At 39.9% G+C, this 24,118-nt stretch overlaps 1 protein-coding gene across 1 annotated transcript in view; it reads right to left on the bottom strand.

The window, feature by feature from the left end:
• LOC115013078 (transmembrane protein 132D) overlaps positions 1 to 24,118 on the bottom strand; it is a 211,007-nt gene that overhangs the window by 44,186 nt on the left and 142,703 nt on the right. The window contains 1 exon segment of the mRNA XM_029439060.1: positions 109 to 252. Within this exon segment, the coding sequence (XP_029294920.1) occupies positions 109 to 252 (144 nt within the window).

Genomic DNA, 24,118 nt, shown 5'->3' with positions numbered 1-24,118 from the left:
TATGTGACTTTGTGGGCCTCGATATGCACGTGTGATCATCTGCAGCTGTGTGTGGGTAGAAATGCAAACATTAATAGTTCCCACATGTGTTTCCCTCGGAGCACGTACCTGGACAACATCCACGTCTGTCGAGCTGCAGGTGACCGAGTCGTCCACCTCCCTCACCTGCCCGTCCGTTTCCACGGTAACCAGTTTGATGGGCATTGCGACGCGCCGACCTGTAAGAATAGCTGTGTTCACCACCTCTGTGTCCTACAGAAAGAAAGAGAAAGAGAAAGAGAAAGTTTCAGTTTCTTCCTGTTGGCACAATAACAGTCTACCAGGTTATTATATTATACTATGGGATGTAACAATTAACATTTAAACCCTGAAACAGCTGGTGGTTGCTTCATGCAGGAATGAAATAAGTAAAAAATATTTAATAGTACACATAAAACAGTAGTACATGTAAAACATGGTTTAATAGTTTAATAGTTTGAATTATTTACATTTTTGTGGAATAAGTTAGCTGACAAATCTGTTTTCTCATTCTCTTTCTAACATTTCCCCCCGACAGCATTGCTATTTACACTTAAAGTAAATGTATTGTTTTTTCTATTTTGACAGCATGCATGTAACATGTCATAAACATGAAAATTATCCCCCTTAGCATATCTCTGCACATGGCAGAAGATGGTGAAAGACGCAGGAGTAGAGACAGGAATAAACAAGTAGCAGAGACCAGAGGAGAGCTTTAAAGGAAGGTGAAAGTGAAAAAAAGCAGTGATTATTATAAACTCTACGATTAATGTAATCAGCATGATTACATTTGATTAGATCCTTCCAACAAAAATAGCACACACAAAGCAACACACACACACACACACACACACACACACAAACACACACACACACACACACCTCAGAGCGCAGTCTGCCAACGTCAATCTTAATTATTTGGCATTGAGTTTCCAAGGGGGCATTTATCACCGCCAACACGCACACAGGCCTGATTACAGGGGGTTTCGCTGGGCCCACTCTTTCTTGATGGCAAGTGTATTTGTGTTTATCTGCCATTTGACTCCAGTGGAATTCAGCTGAGCATACAGGATGCCAACGGAGAAGATGAAGAAGAAATGCAGAAGAAATGTACTGCATTGTCTATAGTTCACTGTGTGTCTCAAGATACAGTTTTGGTTTTGATACAAAATGTTCTGCACCTTGGGTGTACAGGAATATCTGTTGGTGAGTTTCTTGCAAATCGGCTGGACTTTTCAACTGGCAGTATTTAGATCTTTTACTTAAAGGGGACATATTATGCTATTTTTCAGGTTCATTCTTGTATGTTGGGCTTCTACTAGAACATGTTCAAAAAACACATTATTTCTATCCACTGTTTCCCAACCTTGGGGTCGTCCCCTGTAATGTGTCACAAGACAGATCTGAAGGCTTGTATGATGATTAATGATTAATGTCCTGCTGCACACATTTGCATTTCTTTTGGGAATTTCATTTTTGTCAGATACATTGATCTCTTAGTGCCTTTATCGGTGTGAAAGTGAATATATGTGAAATGTTTAGAGGAAAGAGTCGTTGGTGAAAACAATAAACTGCTAATCTTATTCTGAAAAATAACAAGTGTGTTTATCAGTCACATAAACGCAGTGTATCTGTGATGTAAATCACATTTTAACATTGCTACAGTAACTGGAAGGACACAGGATGATGCAGGATGTCAGCAAGGACACACACAAAAATGAAACCATGACAGGACAGGATATAGGATAGCTTATGTTGTATGCAAAAACACATGTAATATAGATTTAGACATTCACAGAGTCACACATGCTGTATATACAAATATACATGAAGATGCAGAACAAGGAGGAAAAGCAAACACACATCTGCATAAACGTACAAGTATAAATAGCATATCATGGCAGAGATACACACCGGAAGACATGTACACACATATAACACAATTTCACCTAACAAGATAGGACCTCTGATGCATGCACTTATCACACACACTCAAGAGTTTAAGCGTATGCGACCAGTGACAAGTTGGCTAATGCCCTATTCTTCTCTACCACACACTGCTGTGACCTTTACTTGATGAGATCTCACACAAACACACACACACATACACACACAAACACACACAGACATTCACTTTCTTAATCTGTAATTCTCTTAGTTTTTCCTTTTTCCTTCTTACACTCTGCTCAGTCTTGCCTGAAATCAGAAATAGATACTGTAGAAGAGACTGTTGCAGGTTGAAGGTGAGAAACAGGTGAGGAGGAGGAGGAGATATGGGGACAGACGGGATTAAAAGCATGCAAAGACGAAAGAGGGAGCGCAGGAGGTGAAGGGCACAAAGAAAGTAGAAAAATAACAAATTATCGGGAAGATTCTATTTCCGCCTCAAGAGAAGAAGAGAACAGATGGAGGGATAAAAATCAAAGAGACTGAATGTTTTGTTAGTATGTAGCATATAGATGTGTGTATATTCAAATGTATGTTTGTGTGTGTATATCCTGGGGCTGTAGCCTTATGGAGGCCATAGAAATGCCACAGATATTATCATGTTTACATATCTGCTATCCGCACCAAAGAGCGAGAAAACATATTAGAAACAACAAGCAGGGTGAACATCGTTTTTTGTGAAGAAATTTAATACAATTTGAGTTCTTGGATCTGGGTAATTTATTGCTGCCCCCTGCAAAACAATTACAAATGATTTTATTCCTTTTACTAAAAGCTTGAGTGAATTTAAACTGTCAACAAAGTGGACATTAAGTAGATTTGTATCGAGGGTCTCCGGGCATAGGTGTTCTATGTTGTACCTTATCTGTACGGTGGCAGAAATAGCTCAAAGCAAAGAATCTAATGAAAGCATACAGATATGGACAAAAACACAAGCAAATTAAGAATCCATCCTCACCAGAAGGGAGTGACTTTTAACTCAAAGTTTCAAGGGGACACTTAAAACTGTTGAGTATGATAGTAATTCATAGCGCTAACACTATAGGTATTTTGTGGCTGACTAGTGCTAGCATGTTCCCTTTTGGCTAGCATGTTAGCAGCTCACCAGCTACAGCAGTTTACCCTGTGAGTAGTCCTTACTTCAAAAAGCTTCTATAAACACATATTTCGCAAATGAGTTTTGATGAATTTTGCTGTGCCACTTGCTGGTCCTTAATACCCCATTTAGAGGGATACACTGAGTCAGGTTAAAAATAAATTGGTAGTCTATTTGCATGAGTCGATGCGCATCAGCTGACCTGAGTCTGTGACCCTTTCTCCGACCTTGGTTAAACACAATGGACACGAGCGTCGGTGAACAAGCGTCTCTAATAGGAATGGAAAAGTAATTGAATTATGTTCATGTTTAATCATTATTAAACTGACTCCCTGAGGAGAAAGAGAGAAAACTGAAAAAACTGCAAATGTTAACAGCGAGAGATAAACATGTTCAATGCAGGTAGAAGGCATGTTCAGAAAACGTGCTATTTTAGCCAGGGCTTTCCTCAACAAGCACATCATTGCAAGTACCTTATTAACCATTATGATAATAACACAATGTGTTTGCTAATCAGTACAAAGATGAATCACAGAGAGCAGATTAAAAAGACAAACAGAAGAGACAGAGAGAAGGGAGTGGAGTAAAAAACAAAAACAAAGCAGAGAATTAGAAAAATAGAGAAAGTGAAAAAAAAAACACAGATAAAAACCCAGCAGGAAGACGAATATTAGAGCTAGAGCAGGGAGACAGAAAGAGTGACATAGAGAGAAAAGGAGAGAATGTCATGCCTGTCCAAGGGAATTATTAAGTGGCTCGTCAACAGCTGGCTTCCTACTGCCTTCAAAAGCTGCTCCACACTGCACTGAGATAAGCTCAGAGGAGGTGTGTGTGCTTGTGTGTGTGTGTGAATGTGTTCACAGGGAGGTCTTGTGTGTCAAGTACTTCTATGTATGAATGAATGTGAGTTCATGTAGGTTCCTGCATACACTTGTGCATGTGTGTAGATGAGTGAGTCAGAGTGATGTGAGAAGAAAGAGGAATGAGCAATAGAGAGAATAAGAGACAGAGAGAGTATGTGTGTGTGTGTGCGTGCGTGTGTGCGTGCATGTGTGTGTGTGTGTGTGTGTGTGCGTGTGTGTGTGTGTGTGTGTGCGTGTGTGTGTGTGTGTGTGCACATATGCATTCAGTATGCATTGATAAATACATTTGTGTGTGCATGTTGCAGAGAGAGGTCTCAGAAACAGCCCCTCTCTTCAATGAAGCTCATCCATGCATATGTGTGAGAGAGAGAGTTTGTGTGTGTGCGCGATTTAAAGTGAAGCAACTAGAGCGAGACCACCCATCACAGGAAGACACACACGCACACACACACACACACACACACGTACACACACACACACACACACACACACACACACACACACACACACACACACACACACACACACACAGTGTTGTAAAAGAGTTGACACAGTGAAAAAACTGGAGATTTTTGCTCTTCTGTACAAATTCAATTCCAACTGTGACTTACAATAAGAGTATGTAAGCAGTTCTCTTTCTGTCTCGCCCTCTTCGTCGGTCTATCACTCTCTCTTTCTCTCTCTCCATTTTGGTCTGTCTTTCACGCACTCTCTTGTGTACACACACATACACACACACACACACACACACACACACACACACACACACACACACACACAGGAATCTCTTCCAGTCCTATTGGAAATACTGCCATCAAATCTATGACTGTGTTTTGCAGACATTAACACACACTGTGACGGCCCCTGCTTAACCTGTCTTGTGTCAGTCACTGTGTTGTATGTCTTTAAGGTGTCAGTGGAGCTGATGGCAGTGTCCGTCTGATCTGGAGCACCTGGCCGCAACGCATCTCACGACCATAAAAGGCCAGCATCCGCGATGCTGCGGTCTCTCCCTGCTTGAGCCAGGAAACCCCGATTTTTTGTCTTTGTCTTTTGTTTACATACCTTGCTGTTCAAGTTATGTCCTGTTAACAAATAAATCACTTATATATATATATATATATATATATATATATATTTTTTTTTTTTTTTTTTTCTATTTTGTGTCCTTATCGTCTGTTTGTCCTGCCCTAGAGCCTGGGTTGTGACAACACATACACACAAACAGAAGCATATCTACTTTTCTGTTCATTCCTTAAATTGTCAAGTTTCTCATTTGGGGGAAATTGCTTGGAACTTATACGACTCTTAGTCCCTTTTCTTTTATTGTGACCTTTTCCCAACAGTCTAATAACACAAAGTATGTGGCCTGGGGCTGCTACTTCTGATACTCGATGAAACAAATACAAATCTTTAAATTGTGTGATTTGAAAGGAATTGACAAAAAACTGAATCAGGCCTAGAGTATATTATTTCCAGTCATTTTATTTTGAAGAATACATTAATCAAAGGAAGTTGAAGTCTGTTTGGCACATTTGGTCTGTAAAGATGGAAGACGAAAGTTGTTCAGACTCATTACTACACAAGCACATGATGTATATATGTGCCAAAAGCAATCATTTACAGTTTTTTACGATTGCTAAAACACATTTCTTGAAACCATCATCCATTTTCTCAAAACTTTAAACACAAAACACAAAACTCAAGCTGCATTCACAAAACCACAGACTCCTCTGGCACAAATCAAACAATGCTTTCAGATCATGCACTTTTTCCAGACAGAATAGAAAAACGTACTGAGCATTCATTAGACCAGTGGTTCTTAAGATGGGTTCGATCGAACCCCAGGGGTTCGTTGAGTCACTCTCAGGGGTTCGGCAGGGGTCAAGACACACACAGTATAGCCCGGTTCACACTAGCAATGTCTGGCCGTTTTTGTCGGCACACAATTTTTATTTGCCGTGTTAGATTACAAATATTTAGTTGCCTAGTAAAAATGTGTTACACAAAATAAATTCAGCCAACTAGTATTATTCGTGACGTCATGCTCCGCTTGGCCATCATTGGCTGCAGCTGATCACGCCACATTGCTTAGCTTTGATATCTGTGCTGCAGGGAACTTGGTGCGCTCAGTGGTCGACTTGTGGCTGTTGTGATTGTACGTCATTAGTGATTTTCTTTTAATCTTTCAATCCCTTCATACTAGGAACACTTCCTAAAGATGCATGGAGATGGGAAATACAAGAACACAACGCTCGCTGAATTCAAGGTGAAGAGAGCCAGATTCGATGAAAAGGCTACTCTGCCTGTTCTCGGCTTTGTACTCATCGACAAACCGATCCTCACAGCATCGTACGAAGTTGCGTACCTGATCGCAAAGCAGGGCAAACCACACACCATTGGTGAAACACTCGTAAAACCAGCTGCGTTGAAGATGGTGAATATCATGCTGGGAAAAGCTGCTGAATATAAGTTATCCCAAATTCCTCTTTCAAATGACACTATCAGCAGCAGAATAGACGACATGAGCGATGACATCTTGGCTCAAGTAGTTGCAGATCTGATTTCGAGCCCAGCAAAATTCACATCTCCAACTCGATGAGACCACCGACGTTTCCAATCTAAGCCGGTGTGTTGTATTCGTGCGCTATGTGAAAGACGACGTGATAAAGGAAGATTTTTTATTTTGTAAGCCTCTTACAACAACCAAGGCAGTCGATGTGAAGAAACTCGTGGATGACTTCTTCAGAGACAACGATCTTTCGTGGAATACGGTTTCTGCAGTTTGTTCGGACGGAGCTCCAGCCATGCTGGGACGACACTCAGGTTTTGGAGTGCTGGTGAAATCCGATGCACCACACATCATTGTTACGCACTGTGTTCTGCACAGCAATGCGTTGGCAACAAACACCTTGCCTCCAAAACTGGCAGAAGTATTAAAAATTGTAGTTGAACGTGTGAACTACGTGCGAAATAGTGCTATGAAGCACCGCATCTTCAAAGAGCTGTGTAAGGAAATGGGCTCTGAATTCGAGGTTCTTCTGCACCATTCTAACGTTCGGTGGTTATTCCGGGGAAAGTTGCTGAATCGTGTGTTTGCTATGCGTGTGGAATTAGCCCTGTTTTTGCGAGAGTACCAACATTGTAACGCAGATTGCTTCGAAAATTCTGAGTTCATTCTCATCTTGGCGTACATGGCCGATATTTTCGATGCTCTCAATCATCTCAATCGACAGATGTAGGGCGGCGGAGTGAACATCATCGAAGCGGAAGAAAACCTGGAGGCATTTAAAAAAAAAAAATATACCTTTATGGAAACGACGAACAGAGAATGATAACTTTGCAAACATTCCCCTGCTGGACGTCTGTGTAATTAAGATCGAAGACGTGTCTGGAATTGGAGACATTTCTGTATCTGAGGAGCTGAAGCAAGCAATTGCCATGCACATGACGAAATCATTGAACTACAGCAGAGCCAGCTTCAACAGCAACTCTTCAGAACAACAACGCTCTCAACGTTTTGGTGTCACCAAATCGTACCATACCCTCTTATTGCTAAGAAAGCCCTTCAGATACTCATACTGTTTGATACAACGTATCTTTGCGAGAAATCTTTTTCGAAGATGGTAGACATGAAAACTAAGAAAAGGAACAGACTTTGTTGCAAAAATTAATTAGAGTGGCCCTTGCCAAGGTGCATTTCTGAACTTGTATCTGAAAAGCAACAGCAAAAGTCAAATTTGATTTGCAGTAAATATTCATTGAGTTATGTTTTTGTGTGAAATTCATGTTTTGTTGGTTTTGTTCTTTCAACACAGTGATTATGTGTGCAACTGATGCATGGTTCATTGTGTGCACTAATAAGATATATACCTATGTTTTGAAGAAATCATATTTTATTTTTCTAATTATGAAGGATTCGGTGAATGCACTGATGAAGCTTGCAGGGTTCAGTACCTCCAATAAGGTTAAGAACCACTGCATTAGACATTACATAAAAAAAATTCAAACACTGCATCCAGTGCATGTAGTTTGATTTATTTTTATTGTAAATGAACACATTTTTGCAAAACTAAACAAAAGTACAATTATCCCAACTTATACAAATAACAAAGAAAACTTCATACGTAAATGAAAAGCACATTACAAAACCAACTGCAAAGAACGTCAATGTACGATTCATTCTGCCTCTGCAGCATCACACCTTTGTGCTGGATCCGGCCAGAGGACTTCATCTATATCACACGCAATGTTTTCTCTTGCTAAGCAACGGGGGAAAATGCCATTGCCTGTAGGAGGTTTACCCTGGTGTAGGGGTTCTGGTCACAGACCCTCCAGCGCCACGCAGAAAATAACTCCTCTATTGGGTTGAGGAATGGGCTGTATAGTGGAAGGCAAACATTTATGAAGCGCTGGTTGATGTTGTACCATTCACGTATGCGGACTGCACGGTGAAAGCTGACATTGTCCCAAACTACAACATAAATAGGATGCTCAGCCTGATGAGGAACCTGCTACTCACGATCAATGAGAAAAATCCCGAAGACGACTCAGATATGTGAGAAGATGCTCGGTGTTGTAAGGCCCTAGGGTTGCATGATGATGGAGAACCCCCCTATTACTTATGGCCACACAAAGGGTGACATTGCCACCATGCTGGCCAGGGACTTCCAGAATGGCCCGTTGGCCAATTATGTTCCTGCCTCTCCTTCTCCTCTTCGTCAGATTGAACTCTGCTATATTCATGGGGCCTTTCCATAGAATCAAATTCAAACAATCTCTAACTGTACCTGTTTTCCTCTCTGAATGCTCTTACGATGGTGGCCACAGAGAACCTACTCAAATGTGGTTGCACTCTTTGTCCTGCTTCCCTCATTGTGAAGCCATGAACAAGAACATGGTCTATGACTGTTGCCCTAATTGCATCTGAAATGATGGTTCTGGTTCTTCCTCGGCCTTTGGACGCTCACTAAACTGCTTTGGCAATAATATCTTTTCCATGTTCTCTGCTTTTCCTCATCTCAACCTGAAAGTCCTGTTTTGTTATGTATCTGCATCTGATTGTAAAATAGAGTGAAAACAACAGAATTGAGCAAAGAAAGCTTGAATGTGTGTGTGTGTGTGTGTGTGTGTGTGTGTGTGTGTGTGCATGATAGACAGAAAGATAATGTAATGTGCATCTACATCTGTACTGAAAGGCCACAGTAGAAAGCCAGAAAAATAGATTACAGGTCATGCATGTACGTACGTTGTTTATTGCATTATATATGGCATTTATAAAGCAATAAAGTCAGTGAAGGTGTGCATGTGTTCAAATCAGATGTTCAGCATGTTACTGCTGCAATTCCATTTTCACGGCTGGGTTAACACGTTAATTGAGGTTGTTTCGAGTCGAGTTATCTGCTGCATTGACATAAACTTGGTTGATGTACTTTATAAAGGTGTTATTTTAATCTAGCAATATATGCAGATTGCATATATCCTAAGATGTGCATTGGAAAACCATTGTAGATGATAGAAGCATCTAATAAAAACAAAATAAAACAAAATAAAAAATAGCTGGTGCTAAATTGAAAAATCTTAATTATGCTTAAATATGAATTGAGTTCCAACAAAAGCAAGCACAGGTCAGGTACAGCTATTTCTCTGTCTCACTATTTTGTCACATCTGTCCTACCTGTACGTGTACAAAGTGTTCTGTGTGAGTGTGTGTGGCTGCTCACATGTGTGTGTTTGTGTGTGTGTATGTGTGTGTGTGTGTGTGTGTATGTGTGTGTGTGTGTGTGTGTGTGTGTGTGTGTGTGTGTGTGTGTGTGTGTGTGTGTGTGTGTCAGGGCTCAGCTGTGAAAGGAAAATTGGTTGGAGGCACTTAACTGCAATTTACTACAGACCCATTAAACACATCAAGTGTATCCAGTTGTGTGTGTGTGTGTGTGTGTGTGTGTGTGTGTGTGTGTGTGTGTGTGTGTCTGTGTGTGTGTGTGTGTGTGTGTGTGTGTGTCTGTGTGTGTGTGTGTGTGTGTGTGTGTGTGTGTGTGTGTGTGTCTGTGTGTGTGTGTGTGTGTGTCTGTGTGTGTGTGTGTGTGTGTGTGTGTGTGTGTGTGTGTGTGTGTGTGTGTGTGTGTGTCTGCCTATGTGGTGTGGCCCTGGACAGTATTTTAGTTCTGCACTTGTACTGCACATGCTGACTATAAGAAGTCCAAGTATTCACTTACACACACGAAGCACATTTGGACAGAGATAATTCTAGTGCGACTGTTTTGAACACATTTTACTTGAAATGTAACACAAACAAAAACAGGGAAATAGGTGCAGTCCCATCAGCTGGGCTAAAGACAAGTAATAAACCCTTTTTTCCCACAGAATAACATTAAATTATTTAAAATGAATTAATTCCAAACAACTTGCTACGGTTAGATTTAGTTAGTGTTGCTATTATAATGAACAGTCTCTATAAGAAATACAAGAATGGTAAAAATAATGAGGCCACGAATGAAATGTTCTAATTTTTCTTACAAATGATGATAATAGACTATAACTTATACGAGTGATTTATTTAATAATTCATACATAATATATTATTTTCTTCATTAAAGTTGTTGTTACTTACGTTGCTTAAGTGGCATGCAGTAATGCCTACAATGAATTGGTTCACTTCACCATGTTGCTTCTGTTTCTTTCCTAATATGTCTCCCTCTCTCTTCCTGAAAGAGTGAAGTTCTGGAAATAGTGTGTTTTTGCATTCGGTCTTGTTGAAGTAAATGAACCTCGACTTCAACTGATATTGTGATTCAGCAGAGTGGCTGCGCTGTGCCACATAAGTCAATACTGTTTACTAGAGACCGGCAGAGTCTTTCTAATACGCAAACTGTTGCCTCATCAGTATCACATCAGTTCTTCACGTCTGTGAACCCAGACAGTCTGCAAACAGTAAGTGTATGTCAGTATGTGGTTGTTTCTAAGTGTTTAGATGAAGAAAACTAATTATAAAGTGTGTACAGGAAGCATTTTAAAGTGTTTTATGTGTCTGTTGCAGCCCATTTTATACACCACCCTCCAAAAAAAGCCAGTGATACCAGTTGGTATGATTGGATGTCAGTGACAAGTAACTGTGGATTCCCAGTGCAAATGGATGGGAAGCCAGTCAGAGACCCGGGCTGATATTGAATAGTCAAACAAATGACATCCTGTGTCTTTTCTTAACCACTTTCCTTTCCCCTGGATCAAAAAACATCATGAGGTCAAGGAAAAATGTGAAGGAGGACAACCGCGTTACAAGGATAATCCAACTACACTTACTTCACTACATTAGTATGGGATGGCATTTAAAATTGTATTTTTCAAAGCAACTTTATTCATAGAACATAGACAATGAGTACAGTGACAAACTCAATGCTGTACAATTCAAGTAACGGACTAACATCTCCAAAGAAAGATATCTTTCAATTCATCCATAATATACTGTATATACTGTATATATATAATCAAAGACCGCAGATGTTATTAACAGCTGCTACAAGGAATTGTGGGACAGTATTATCTACTTTGCCTTGGTAAATGATGGTCCAGTGTACCCTATGCTAAAGGAGATAAGAAAGGAAGTCTTGAACCTTTCCTTAGTATTTAGAGAATTCAACAAGGTCTTTTCCCGGCTACCAGCTTGCAGGTAATTTCACTGACTTCTTATGCAAAAAAGACTATTCAACCGCAGCCCAGGAACAGCCTAGCTGAGGCCAAATCTAGCATTTCAGAACTTTTTCTCTCAGACCGCAAACTGGACACAGTCACATTCACAGGTTGTCATTTTTGTTTTGATTGGTTGCCAACCTCAAAAAGGCGGGTCTTAGAGGGCAAATGCCAAGGGAGGGGAGTAGATGTATGGGTGCATGATGATGGTGTTGCAGATGAATGCAAAGAGCATGTTTTTGTTGAGCCTGTGATTAACATTGACTAATAACCGTCATCCCTGAAGCATTTTGGTTAAGTTTCTGTCTACGTCCTTGTTAACCTAAATGAACTGAAATTAACATGGAGGTCAGTGCACAGTGATTGACAGCTGTTCCTGTTAGTAGCTGCTAAAGCCAGAAGGCCCCGTGGGAATTAAATCCCTGTAACCTAAAATCCAATCATTTAACCAGTACTACCTTGGCTGTGATAACACTCAAAGGGCAGAACATTCTTGCTCAGTTACTGCTTTATCCAAGTTTCAAGACAAACTAGAAGGGCAACACCTTTCAACATCCCGTCTGGTTTTCTTCATGGTGTCCTTTGCATCGTCTCCCTCTCCTTGCTCTTCAACCTCGGACAGAAACACGCAGATACATTTGTGGACTCTCTCTGTTTATTCTCAGTGAGTTTTATGTAGTTCATCTGGTGTCTTCCATCCCTCATCTGCCCATTAGTCCCCCTCATTGAGGTCCGACCTTCTGTTATCTGTTACTGTAATCATTTGGGGTGGCAGTAGCTCAGTCCGTAGGGACTTGGCTTGGTTTTGGACCCGAAGCTGGAGAGGTGCCAGTTCACCTGAGCAAAGCACCAAAACCCCCAACTGACTATATTAGCCCCATCACTCAAACCTCTCTCCACAAAAATAATGAATGTCTATAGGTCCTGTGTGTGCATGTGTGTATTTCAGGCCTATGTTTGTGTCTAACAAATCTTCTAAGCAGCTGACCTCAGTAAAGGTAATGACACTCTCCCAGTAAGCCTGCCTTTGTGTGCCTGTAACCATCTATTCACATTTTACCTGGCTGGTTATGTTTGTTTACCTGACTCAAACCTAAGTCATCTACCAGTAAGGAGTCTTTTAACCTACCTGGCCAGCCTGGTGAATCTTCTTTTGGGTGCATACCAGTGATAGTCGTTGTTGTTGTTGTTGTTGTTGTTGTTGTTGTTGTTGTTGTTGTTGTATCAAACAAATTGGGGGAAAACTTGAACAAAAACCCAAATACCGTTTTCTGCTGACTATATTTTTCTGGAGTGTGAACACATCATGTTAAAATGAAAAAGCGCAATGTGACACAGAAACAGACTGACTGGCTAGGGAAAGGTTGAAGGAAGAAGGAGAAAGATGGTGAAAAGAAGAAGGATGCAGTTTGAAAAAGGAAGTGAGCAAAAGAAAGAGAGATGATGGAGGGAAAAGAGAAGAAAGAACGTCGTACAAAGAATACAGAAGAAGAGAAGATGGGAGGAAAAGGGGGAAATGTGAAAACAGGAAAAGAAGGATCATGAGGTTTAAATACTGAAGAGGAGGAGGATGAGGAGGAGAAAAAGGAGGGGAGGTGGGAGGGAGAGAGAGAGACAGATGAGGGAGGTAACAGCTGGGCGAGCTGCCTAGACAAGATAAAGGTTTTTGACCGTGTGTGTGTGTGTGTGTGTGTGTGTGTGTGTGTGTGTGTGTGTGTGTGTGTGTGTGTGTGTGTGATATGTCAGGGATAAATGGCTATTATCACTATGACAATGTTAATTACAGCCAGACTATTAGGCTTGAGGAGTGCCGGCTCATTTATTTGGCTGCAACACAGTTGTGCGTGGGTGTGTTCATGTTTGAGTGAGCGCCTATGCTGTTCTTTTTTTTGCTTAGTTATGCTTGTGAATATATAAGTATGTGTATGTGTTTGTGTGTATGTGATTGCATCAAATCTATTTGTTAGACAGGGTAATTACTTCAGGCTTTGGCCAAACGCTGAAATATTTCTTGTGATCTATAAGACTTCAGACCAATCATTACTAACTGAGCTAGAGCCCCATTTCCACTCTTTTATTTGGAGTTATTTTAAGACTTTCATAACCCATGTTTTCTCCCAATGGAATCAAAAGATGTCTTAGTGCAGTGGTGGGGCAGTGCATGGTTTTCTTCCCACATTTTCTTTGGAACATTATTGATTTTGCTTGAGTGCATTCATCACACGTTCACGCCTAGAACTACCTTGCAATCAGTGTAAGATCATATGCAGAGACATAAGTAGGGTTATAGACTTATGTGGGACCAAGAAAGTGCCAAAAGACATTGGACAACTTCAATTAAATTCTATAATAATACAATTACCTCACAGTTTGAATTTGTAAATCACATTGTTATATAAGTCAATCATATATATGTTATACTATAAGATTGATCTTTCAACATGTAAAACGAAAACTGTGAACTTGAAAATTAACTGTTAAAGTCTGTGTGTTATGGAAGTTATGGAAAACATGATTTCTTTCTTAACAGCTTAATTTGAGGTCTTTAAAATCATATGTAGATTTGATGCCATATGTAAGTCGATAGTTCATCAACATATCTATTGATGGATGATTTAAAAAAGTTGCTTTCCTGCCGAGAGTTAGATAAGAAGATGAATCCCTCTTATCTGATCTTATATTTGTGCGTTTAGAATGAAACAGTGAGCCAGAAAGTGATTTGCTTAGCTTACTATAAAGACTGGAAACAGATGATGTTTTTTATTTATTTGTTCATTCAGTGCAAAAACAGAATTGTAAAAAAGAGCTGCAACTATTGATTGGCCAACAACAGTCAGGTACACGGAGTCACCTTGTTGCCATTTAGTTTTCAGAGAACTGAAATTCAAATGTTTTATTTTTCAGTTTTGTTTATCTTATTTTATTCAGTTTTAAATGGTAAATGGACAGCATATATATAGCGCTTTTCTACTTAACTCTCAAAGCGCTTTACAACACATGCTTCACACACTGATGGCAGAGGCAGCCATGCAAGGTGCCAACACACTCATCAAGAGCAGTTCAGTGTCTTTCTCAAGGACACCTCGACACTCTCTGGAGGAGCCGGGGATTTAACCAGGATCCTCCTGATATTGAGACCACCGCTCTACCTCCTGAGCCATACCACAAAATAAAGATTATAACTAGTATCGGGTTTACCAAAGCCCTGTTCTCATGCTGCCTCCAGGCCTCACCAACTCCTACATGAGTTGATGGTTTATGGATAGAAAAGGGCATAAACCATGAGCTAACCTCCAGGCTCATGACCTAACACACAAACTGAAATTCAAAAGATCACCATAGATACAACTGTTACTTAAGATTCAATGTGTAGAATTGTATTTTGTAGAGAACTATGAAAATCCAATTAGCTGTATTTTCATTCACAGGTCTGGCACTTGCCTTGTTTGGCTGGTTCTTGAAAGGCAGTGACTGTGAAAGTAAACTTTCTTCTAGGGATTTGTTGGATGTTGTCACACTGTAAATATCATGTAGTCAACAGCTTAGTTATTTTTCACATTATTGTTATCATTATGTTGTGTGTAAACACATATTCCACTCTCATACAGCATTTCAGTGCAACTGCTGACGCCTATAAACTTTGTTTGATGTGTCAGTGTGTATTGGGCATAATTGCATGAACTAAACACAGTATAATATGTGTTGGTGTAAAGAACTGATGAGAGCTGAGAGCAGGCGTGCATGGGAGGGCGTTGTTGAAGGTATTGTTGATCCTTGTGTGACTAATTCAACCACACACTGTGCGATGAAACATGTCCAATTGATAACGTCAAGGCAATAAACTCGCAGCTGGTGGGTGGACAACAGTGTGAGACTTTGATTGTATCAGGTACTCAGTGGATGTGGAGTGTGAAAGCGTGCAGTTGTGTGAATTTGAGGCAGGATATTGTTCGAAAAGAGAAATGATGCTTAGGTAATCTTTCTCATTGCTACTGTATAAATGATGGTTCAATAGCACACGGTACAATGGCCAGTGAAAACAACCATTACTATCAATGTGCAATGCTAGTTAAAGTGACTTTAGCTTCCATAAGGTGCCACATTTCAAAGTGAAACAGAACATGTGTGCAGAATACAGTTACGAGACAGATTTAAACCAAACCTCCAAGACTGGTGGCCTGCACCTACACCTCCCACGCCGTTAGGTCAGGAAAAGGAGAATGATGGTGAAATTAATAAACACACTTTTCCGCCATGCATTTTTTTTCTCGTCTTTTTGTTATTGTATAAAACGATTAGAATTATTTTTTTTGTAAAGAATATCGTTTTGTCTGTGATACTTCGTTTGTCGCATGACAGTTATCTGGCCAGCTCCAGGCCAAACTGCTTATGAAGTTGAAATATTTTCACTGACTCTCCACATCCTAAACCTCTTCACCTCTGCAGCCAATGTCTCGCTGTCCCTTGCTTGTCCCTCGCTGTCCCACCTGCCCGTCTATCACGACACTAATTGCAGCTGCTAATGAGATGCTAACGAGCCTGTTGGGGTATCTGAGAGTCAATCACCCTGTTGCTGGGGCAATTAGCACACGGCTAACCTACTTCTTTTCTGCCCTACTGCCAGCATGGAAAGCAAAGGTTGAATCTATGGACTGCCTCACATGCACACGCTTGTGTTCGCATCACAAACACACCAACACACAAACACACACACATAGGTGCTAATGGGGCCAAAAAGGATGAGTCTTCTTGGGGACAGTGGTTAGATTTGCCAGTGGTAAGTATGCACACAACTAATTAGAGCAGATAATTAGCCAGAGAGGCTGATTTTAAGCCCTGACTGAACATAGCGGTGAGTGTTTGTGAACGCCTACGGTGTGTCCATGTATATGTTTGTATGCATTTTACTCTACATGTATACATGTGTGTATGTGAGATACCTTTTGCGTGTATTTGTAGGGTTTTGAGCTTCAATGACCTTTAGATAATGAGATCAACATGTGTCACATATCATTTCAAACGTTTGATTGTGTTTTGCATTTTGTGACATTACTCACTGTATATGTTAACTTGACAACATAAATTACATCTACTCAAGGTAAATGCCAAGTAATGAAGCACCAATTTATGATTTGACATTTCTGTGAGTTCAAATGTTTACATGCAACATTTTATAACGATACAATTATAAGCAGCACTTTGTATTAAAATAATTAGATTGAAAGCTAAAACAAATGAACTTACTTGTGTCATTAAATATGCACTAATACAACCTTATTTAAATATAACTAATATTCCTAAATGTACTGCTGCTAACTGATGTTCTAGATATTGTTGTTATTTTTATTTCATGAAGACGTCAAATTGATTGAATTAAAGAGTATTGTCTTTCATTATTTTGTGTATGGAGACTATGTGTATTTTACTCTAACCCCTGCATATAATACTAGGATTCTTTGTTTTTTTTGCTCATCTAAAACATCCAATTTGTACCACGGTGGCACTTAGGGCAAATCGAAATGGATAAGAGCATCAGCTAAATGCTTGAAATACAAAATGGAAATGTAAAAAGCTGCTGACATTTTGCTCTCCTCTTCACAAATTTATGAAACACAAAAATGCAGAGGGAGATGGAGGGGGAGAGAGAGGGACATAAATGGATGGGTGGAGAGAAAGAGTGTGGGGCAGGAAAGAAGGGGGAAAAACAGAGGGAGGGAACTGTGAAAGGAGAGAGTAATTTTTTGAGAAGTCAAATTGAGAGAGAGAGGGAGAGAGGGAGAGAGAGAACAGGAGGGAGGAGGGATGAAGACATTTGCTAGATATGAACAGCCCATCCACCCCCCCCCTACACACACACACACACACACACACACACACACACACACACACACACACACACACACACACACACACACACAAACCACTCTTGCAAAGATCCCAGGGAGAATTGTACTTTCAATTTCCAGACCCCTAATTGCATTAGAACTGCCCTGCTCTCTCTATTTCTCTTTCCCTGTGTCTCTCACTCTTCCCTCTCTTCCTCTGTGCTGCCTAGGACTTCCAAGGGACTATTACATGGTGCTCTGTACCTCCGCTGGGCCCTCCTCTTTCTCTCCATCTCTCTCTCTCTCTCTCTCTCTCTCTACAGCACACTCACTCTCTCCCCTCTTTGCCCACTTCTACCCTTTTAGCTTGTCTAATTTTCCCCTTCTCATGCGATCTCTTTCTTCAACCTCTCTTTATTTCTCCATCCCTCTCTGTCCGTGTCTCCCTTTTTTCACTTCTATCAATTAGTCAAACCCCACCCTCCTTTTTCTGTCTATTCTCTTTCCTGCCAACGCCTATCAATTCAACCTCTCCCTCCTTATCCCTCTCTTCCCACCCGCATTCATCCTGCCTATTTCACACCAGTCAAATTGTTCTTTCTTCTCATTTTCGCTCTCTGTCGCCTCATCAGTCCTTCTGTTGGTTCCTTGTTCACTTCTGCTACTTGTACAAATTTTGTGTGAAGGAGAGTTTCAGTGTCCATATACATATTTTCTCCCCTCTACCTCACTATCTGCATCCTTCTCGCGCTCTCTTCTTTTGTCTGTCAGTGAACACACCTTCTTACTTTTAGAAGCTTATTCATATGTGCGGCAGCGATTGACCTAAATCAGAAAATGTTGCTGGTTTTAACTCCAAGCTGTCACCCTTGTGGCAAGACTCTCCTCTCCCCTTTAGATTGTTGCTGATGCACACTCGAGCACAGCACTTCTGTGGCCATTGTCCCCAACTGCCCCTCAGTTCAGCTGCTTTAGTGGCCCATGAGGACATTGTGGTTGTACTAAGAATCTCTCGGGTGGGATTAAATGTAACTGGGCATGAAGGAGGCTGTTCTCAGTTTCTGATTTGGTTCAAGAAAAGTCAAATCAGCGAATTTGTCAGAAAATGTCTCCCTCCATTACTCATTTTGTCTCAGTTTATCTTTTCTTCACTCTCGAGCAGGAGATCATGTCACAGACCGCCAACATTTCTTTGGGTGTCATGTGTTTTTTTTATTCCAACCACAAACTGCAGTGTGTGTTTTAAGTGTCTCCTCTCTCTTTAAAAATGACATTGTAGTGTTTGGTTGGATAAAGAACCAGAATGCATCTCTTTGTTTGGCCCATGATTACTCATCCCTCACCTACGCTGCATTTGGTGACAAGTTATTACATTAGTACATTTTTTAGTAGGGAGTACTTATAATGAATGGAATTATACTGTCATAAATATAAGTCATCAGTTGACTGTACATTGACGTCTTTATATTTTTGTTAATTCTCTGCATTTATAGTATCTTTTTTCCACACTTAATGACAACAGAAATAACAAAATGTTGCCAGTACCACCATCACCGGTGTCTTCTTTGCAAACTTTATTGAGAAGTTGGAAATGTAGTTTTCATAAACATTTTGTTCAGATATTATTGTTATGGCTACAAAGCAACGGAGATGTTTTGTAATGCTGAATACACAACAAATGACAGGCATTCGCTTTATGCCATGCGAACGTCTGTGTGCAATTTGAAAATTTAAAGAGGAGCAAAAGCTTTTTCCCCTCGATACACACCGCCCAGAGCGAACATTCCTTTATCGTTCTTGTTTCATCAACTTTGCATGCATCCACTGCCTCTTCTTTACATTTAATTAGAAAGTTTTCAGGTTTTTGTCATTTTCTAAACTTCCACTTTCACGCTTTAAACATCTCTCCCTCTCTCTGCCTCCCCTCTCTTTTTCTCCTGTTCTTGTTGACTGATTGGAGCGCGCTAGAGCCGCTTGGTATGGAAATGAACCGAGAGCCCACGACACGCAAGTTCTCAGTGACCCAAATGCATTCACAGTCATACACACGCATATACAGAACATGTCACATGTGTTGATTAATTGGGTGGTTGAAGGCTGGGAACAAGCAAATACTTTAACCGAAGAGAAGTAGGGGAGCATGGGTGAAATACAACAAGACTTGCTTGCTTCTTTAGAAAGTGGAAAGGCATACTAGTGAATAAAACAAGCAGTACTGCATGTTAACAGTCAGAACAGCAGGGTTGAATTAGTTGAGGGGAGTAAGTGCTTTGAATGAATAGTAGAAACCACGGAAATAATCCATAATGATTTTACCAGTGTCCAAAGGACCGTGTTATTTTCCTCTTCTTCCCCCTTGAGTGTAATTTGTTAATGTTATGAAGAAACACAGGAAATGTGAGAGAATGTTTTCTTCTGAACAAAAATGAAGGCTACTATGTGAAGGAGTGTGTGACTTAAAACATACAAAGAGAGAACCGGGGGAGTGTGTTTGACATATTGATTCCACAGTGTCTTGCTCAATGTCAGTGTAAATTAGCAAACGCAGGTTTTTAGACCTCTGCTGAGACGCACAGACGCACGGAAAATAGGAGAATTGAGAAAACAATAGCTTGAGAAAGTGAGAAAAGGATCTTTCTAATAAACACACAGACTGTGAAAATGGTAAATCTATAATTGAGTTTGAAAGCTGTGTGCGTGCGTGTGCGTGTCTGCTTTCATCAACAGATTATTGACTATTTGGTTTCCTCTTCCTATTTACTGATTTCCTTTTAGCGAGAACCAATCAGGAGAGGCAAATTAAGAAGCCACTTAGCATTACGGCTCTGCTAAGAGGTCTGCACATGCACACACACACACACACACACACACACACAGAGCCGCTTAGAAGTGAAACTCACAGACATCTTCAAGCAGCAGAGATAAGTGTTCAAATTAATAACAAATTACATAGTGAAACATCAGAGGGAGGTGAAACTCTGTGGATAAAGAAAGAGGGGGTAGGGATGAAGAAGAGAAATGGGTGGACAGACATGAAGAAGAAGAAGAGAGAAAATTAAGAAAATGAAAGAGGTGGAGGAAAAGGGAGAAGGGAGGAAAGAGGTGGATGAAACTGATGAAAGATCTGATCAGAAAGGGGAGGAGGATGGAAGAAGTGACCGAGGAGAGTTAGGAAAACTATTACATTCAAAGACGACTGAGACAAGAGGAAGATACGAGAAGAAAGAGTCAAACTCTTCCCCTCTTCTATACACAACAAATATAAGCAGACATACTGGAAAAGCATAATTACAAAAGGCCACAGGTAATGTCTTTGTCCCTCCTTCTTTGTCAATCAAGATATGCAGATAATGGTCTATCAGAAAACATTGCTGCTTACATGTGAAACATACATTTTAATTCAATATATTCAAATTACGCGGATTTTATAGAAAGGAGATATTTTTCTGTCTCTCTTTCTCGTTCTCCTTCACTCTGAGAGGTTGTGAAGCAGCTTCATTGCAGGCAGACGTGTGTAATGGTGCTCGTAGGGAACACAAAACAATTACCACTGATCCAATTTATCAGCCGCTAAAATATCTCTAAGAGCAAGAGAAGTATAGCGGGGCCATTTTTGACATCCCATTTCATTCTGTTTTCACCCCTTACTAACATTAAGGTTTGTTTTGTCCTTCTTTCTCCGTCCATTTTTCTCCATTATTTTTCTCATGTTTTTGTATTAGTTATATCACCGAGACGGGACTCAGGTAAAGTCAAAGATTTATAGATGGAACTATCAAAAAGGGCAGGACTTCTCATTTTTACTCATGATTACAAAAATGTGTCTCGTTCGGATTCTGAAGCTTTCACTTGGCTTAAACTGTGATGCTCTCCTTTGTGCTGAAACGAGCGAGGATGCATCATGCACTCTTTGAATGTGACTATGTATTGATAGCAAGCACTCTGCTTTCTACATACTGCAAAATACTGTTCACATTGTATAACTTGTGTTTAGGGAAAACTATACATTTTTCTGAGCGTAAACACTGCACAACAATCCTGTTAGAAATACACTAATGTAATACTACTACAACTACTACCATTATTAATAATATTTGTATTATTATTATTCGTACCAGATCAAGACAATTCTAGATACCCTATGGGGAAATACTAAAGTTAGGAAAATTGCCTTCTAGTAATTTGCATAATATAAATAGTGGATTAAAGCACTAGTTTGTTAGCTTTTCTCTGCATCCCTCAAAAGGTCATCTGCAGGCGTTACATTGCCTGTAGATGCACAATTTAAAATAAAGATAAAAAATAAAGATAAAAACTACAGGATGTAGCTGGAGGTGGTGGTACAGTGCAATTTGTTTTTAGAAATGTCCAATTCTGACTCTACCATTGAACACAGACTCTGTATTTAGAACCGTCGGTGAAATACACACACTCAGAGCTGTGTATTGTGTCAAATGCTGGTGGATGAACCACTTCTCAACTATGAATTTTGTGTACTTAAGCCGTTTTTAGCCGCGGCTTTAAAAAATATATTTTTAAAATCAATATATGTTGCAAACAAACGAATATTTTAATTGACCAATTAAACTTGCAAAACAAAAAAAATATCAAGTTTGACCAAGTTTATTGCCTTTTTCTTTCTTCAAAATTTCTGACTTTCTGGGTTATATATAAGGAACTTTTCTCACCGAGCAACAATGTGTCACGATCTGCTTGTACTTTGGTGTCCTGTTTTATTTTGAAGTGTTCACTCCCCCTTGTTATATGTCTAGTTGTACTTCCTGTCTGTGTGTTTACTCTCTCCTTCTGATTGTTAATGTGTTCCTCCTGTATCCATTTACTCTACTCTTGTGTTTTTGGCTTTCTCCCCCAGCTGTGTCTTGTTCCCTCGTTTGGTGTCTGTGTATTTATCCCTGTCTGCCCCAGTGTGTTTTGTCGGATTGTCATTGATGTTCTGCTCGTGTTCTGATTGCTTTGTGCTTTTGTTACTTTGTATTTTTGTATTCTAGATTCGGCTTTGTTTTAATAAAGCTCGCTTTTTGTTATAATCCTTATCTCCTGCATTCTGCTTTTGGGTCCTCACCTTTTCCACTGCGTGACACAATGTTTGAGGAAGAAGTGGCAAGCATAGGAACCTGGTACAATGCAATATCTTTATATTTTACTGGTTGAAAATGAAAAACTGCAGTTAATAGCTACAGTAGCTAATGGTGTTGTGTGTTTGTTTGTTTGACTATTTGCATAAATAATGCACCAGGAACATTATTAGAAAAGGTGTCATTGGGTGGACAAGCTTAATCATGGTATTGACTTCAAATAAGAGGTAGCAAAGACGACACACATACTGCAAACAATACATTTGTTGATTTGATAATATTTTTCCTCTTTGAACTCTCATCTGCCTCTTTCTGTCAGTATATCTCTGTTTCTATCTCTCTCTTTTTGTCCCCTCTCTCTCTCCCTTTCTTCTCTCCCCACCTCCCCACTCCGCTCTAAAAGATGAAACCAATTTTTCCAGCCCCCGCAAGAGACAAATTACTCCTAATAATCCCTCGTTTCGTGAAGAGGGCCTCTCTCTTTCCTGTGCAGCCAAGAGACCAGAACCTTAATGGTTATGCGGAATTAGGAGGAAAATGTTGAAGAAGGGTTAGTAATGACAGGCAGTGTTCTGCTTTCCATTGTTGCCTTGTGAAGAGAGAACTCACTGCATTACCACATCAGCACTGTTGATAAGCTGACTTTTGATTTGATGGTAGATGATGGCTGAGGTGGAGTTGAATTTCCCAAACAGATCAGACAGGGAAATAATATTTGAAAGCTAGAGCTGAGTGCTCCTGATGTGGTTATGTGTGAGGCTTAATGTTTTAAGCAATTTCATATGTAACTACTGTAAAGATCCCATGTGATATTGTATGTTTGATCCAATCCTCAGATGTGGAATTGTTTAGAAAGGACAATGCTGGACTGTAGGAAAGCTTTTACATCCGGCTACCTTTGAAGATTCCAGCTCATAATTTGATTGCTTCTCCTTTCAATCCTCTAAAAATCCAAAAAACGGTTCCGCTTTCATCTCAGTGACCTATCACAGAGACCTCTCTTAGTGACACACACCTCAAACAACCAACCACCAATCAACACCTGCTCAGCAGTTTTGGTAAACAAATCAGGAGGCCTAAATGGCTTGTAATAGCAGCCATTTTGATGCTCTTACCCAAAGGAGAGGGGCAATAAAGAGATGGAGGGAGAGAAAATGAAACTGAGTGCATGTATACAAAGATATGTTTAATGTTTGTCTGTGTGTGTGCATAGGCTTTAGGAATAACAGAATACAACGTCCTGAAAGTTGGGAGGTAACTTCTGATCAGAATAATCACTCTTATGGTGATAACTTCTAGAGATAAAACTAAATAATGTTTATATATTACAATAGCAAATACATTTTGAAATAAACAATCATGTTGCACACAGACTTATCAGGAAATGCTTTTAATAAATGTATCTCCGACACGTTCAGTGAGAATAAATTCCATTTATCTTCTCTACAATATGGACTTGTTGCATTTAAGCACAATTAACATTAACAATGTGTCGAGGCAACTCAAAGCACTTTGTTAACCTGAAGAAAAGATTGTTGTCTTGCTGTCAATAACATGTGAACATACTTTTTTACCTTTTTCAATATT

This window comes from Cottoperca gobio, chromosome 9, assembly GCF_900634415.1.
Source record: "Cottoperca gobio chromosome 9, fCotGob3.1, whole genome shotgun sequence".
Lineage (NCBI taxonomy): Eukaryota > Metazoa > Chordata > Actinopteri > Perciformes > Bovichtidae > Cottoperca > Cottoperca gobio.
This window is presented reverse-complemented; position numbering and strand designations above follow the sequence as displayed.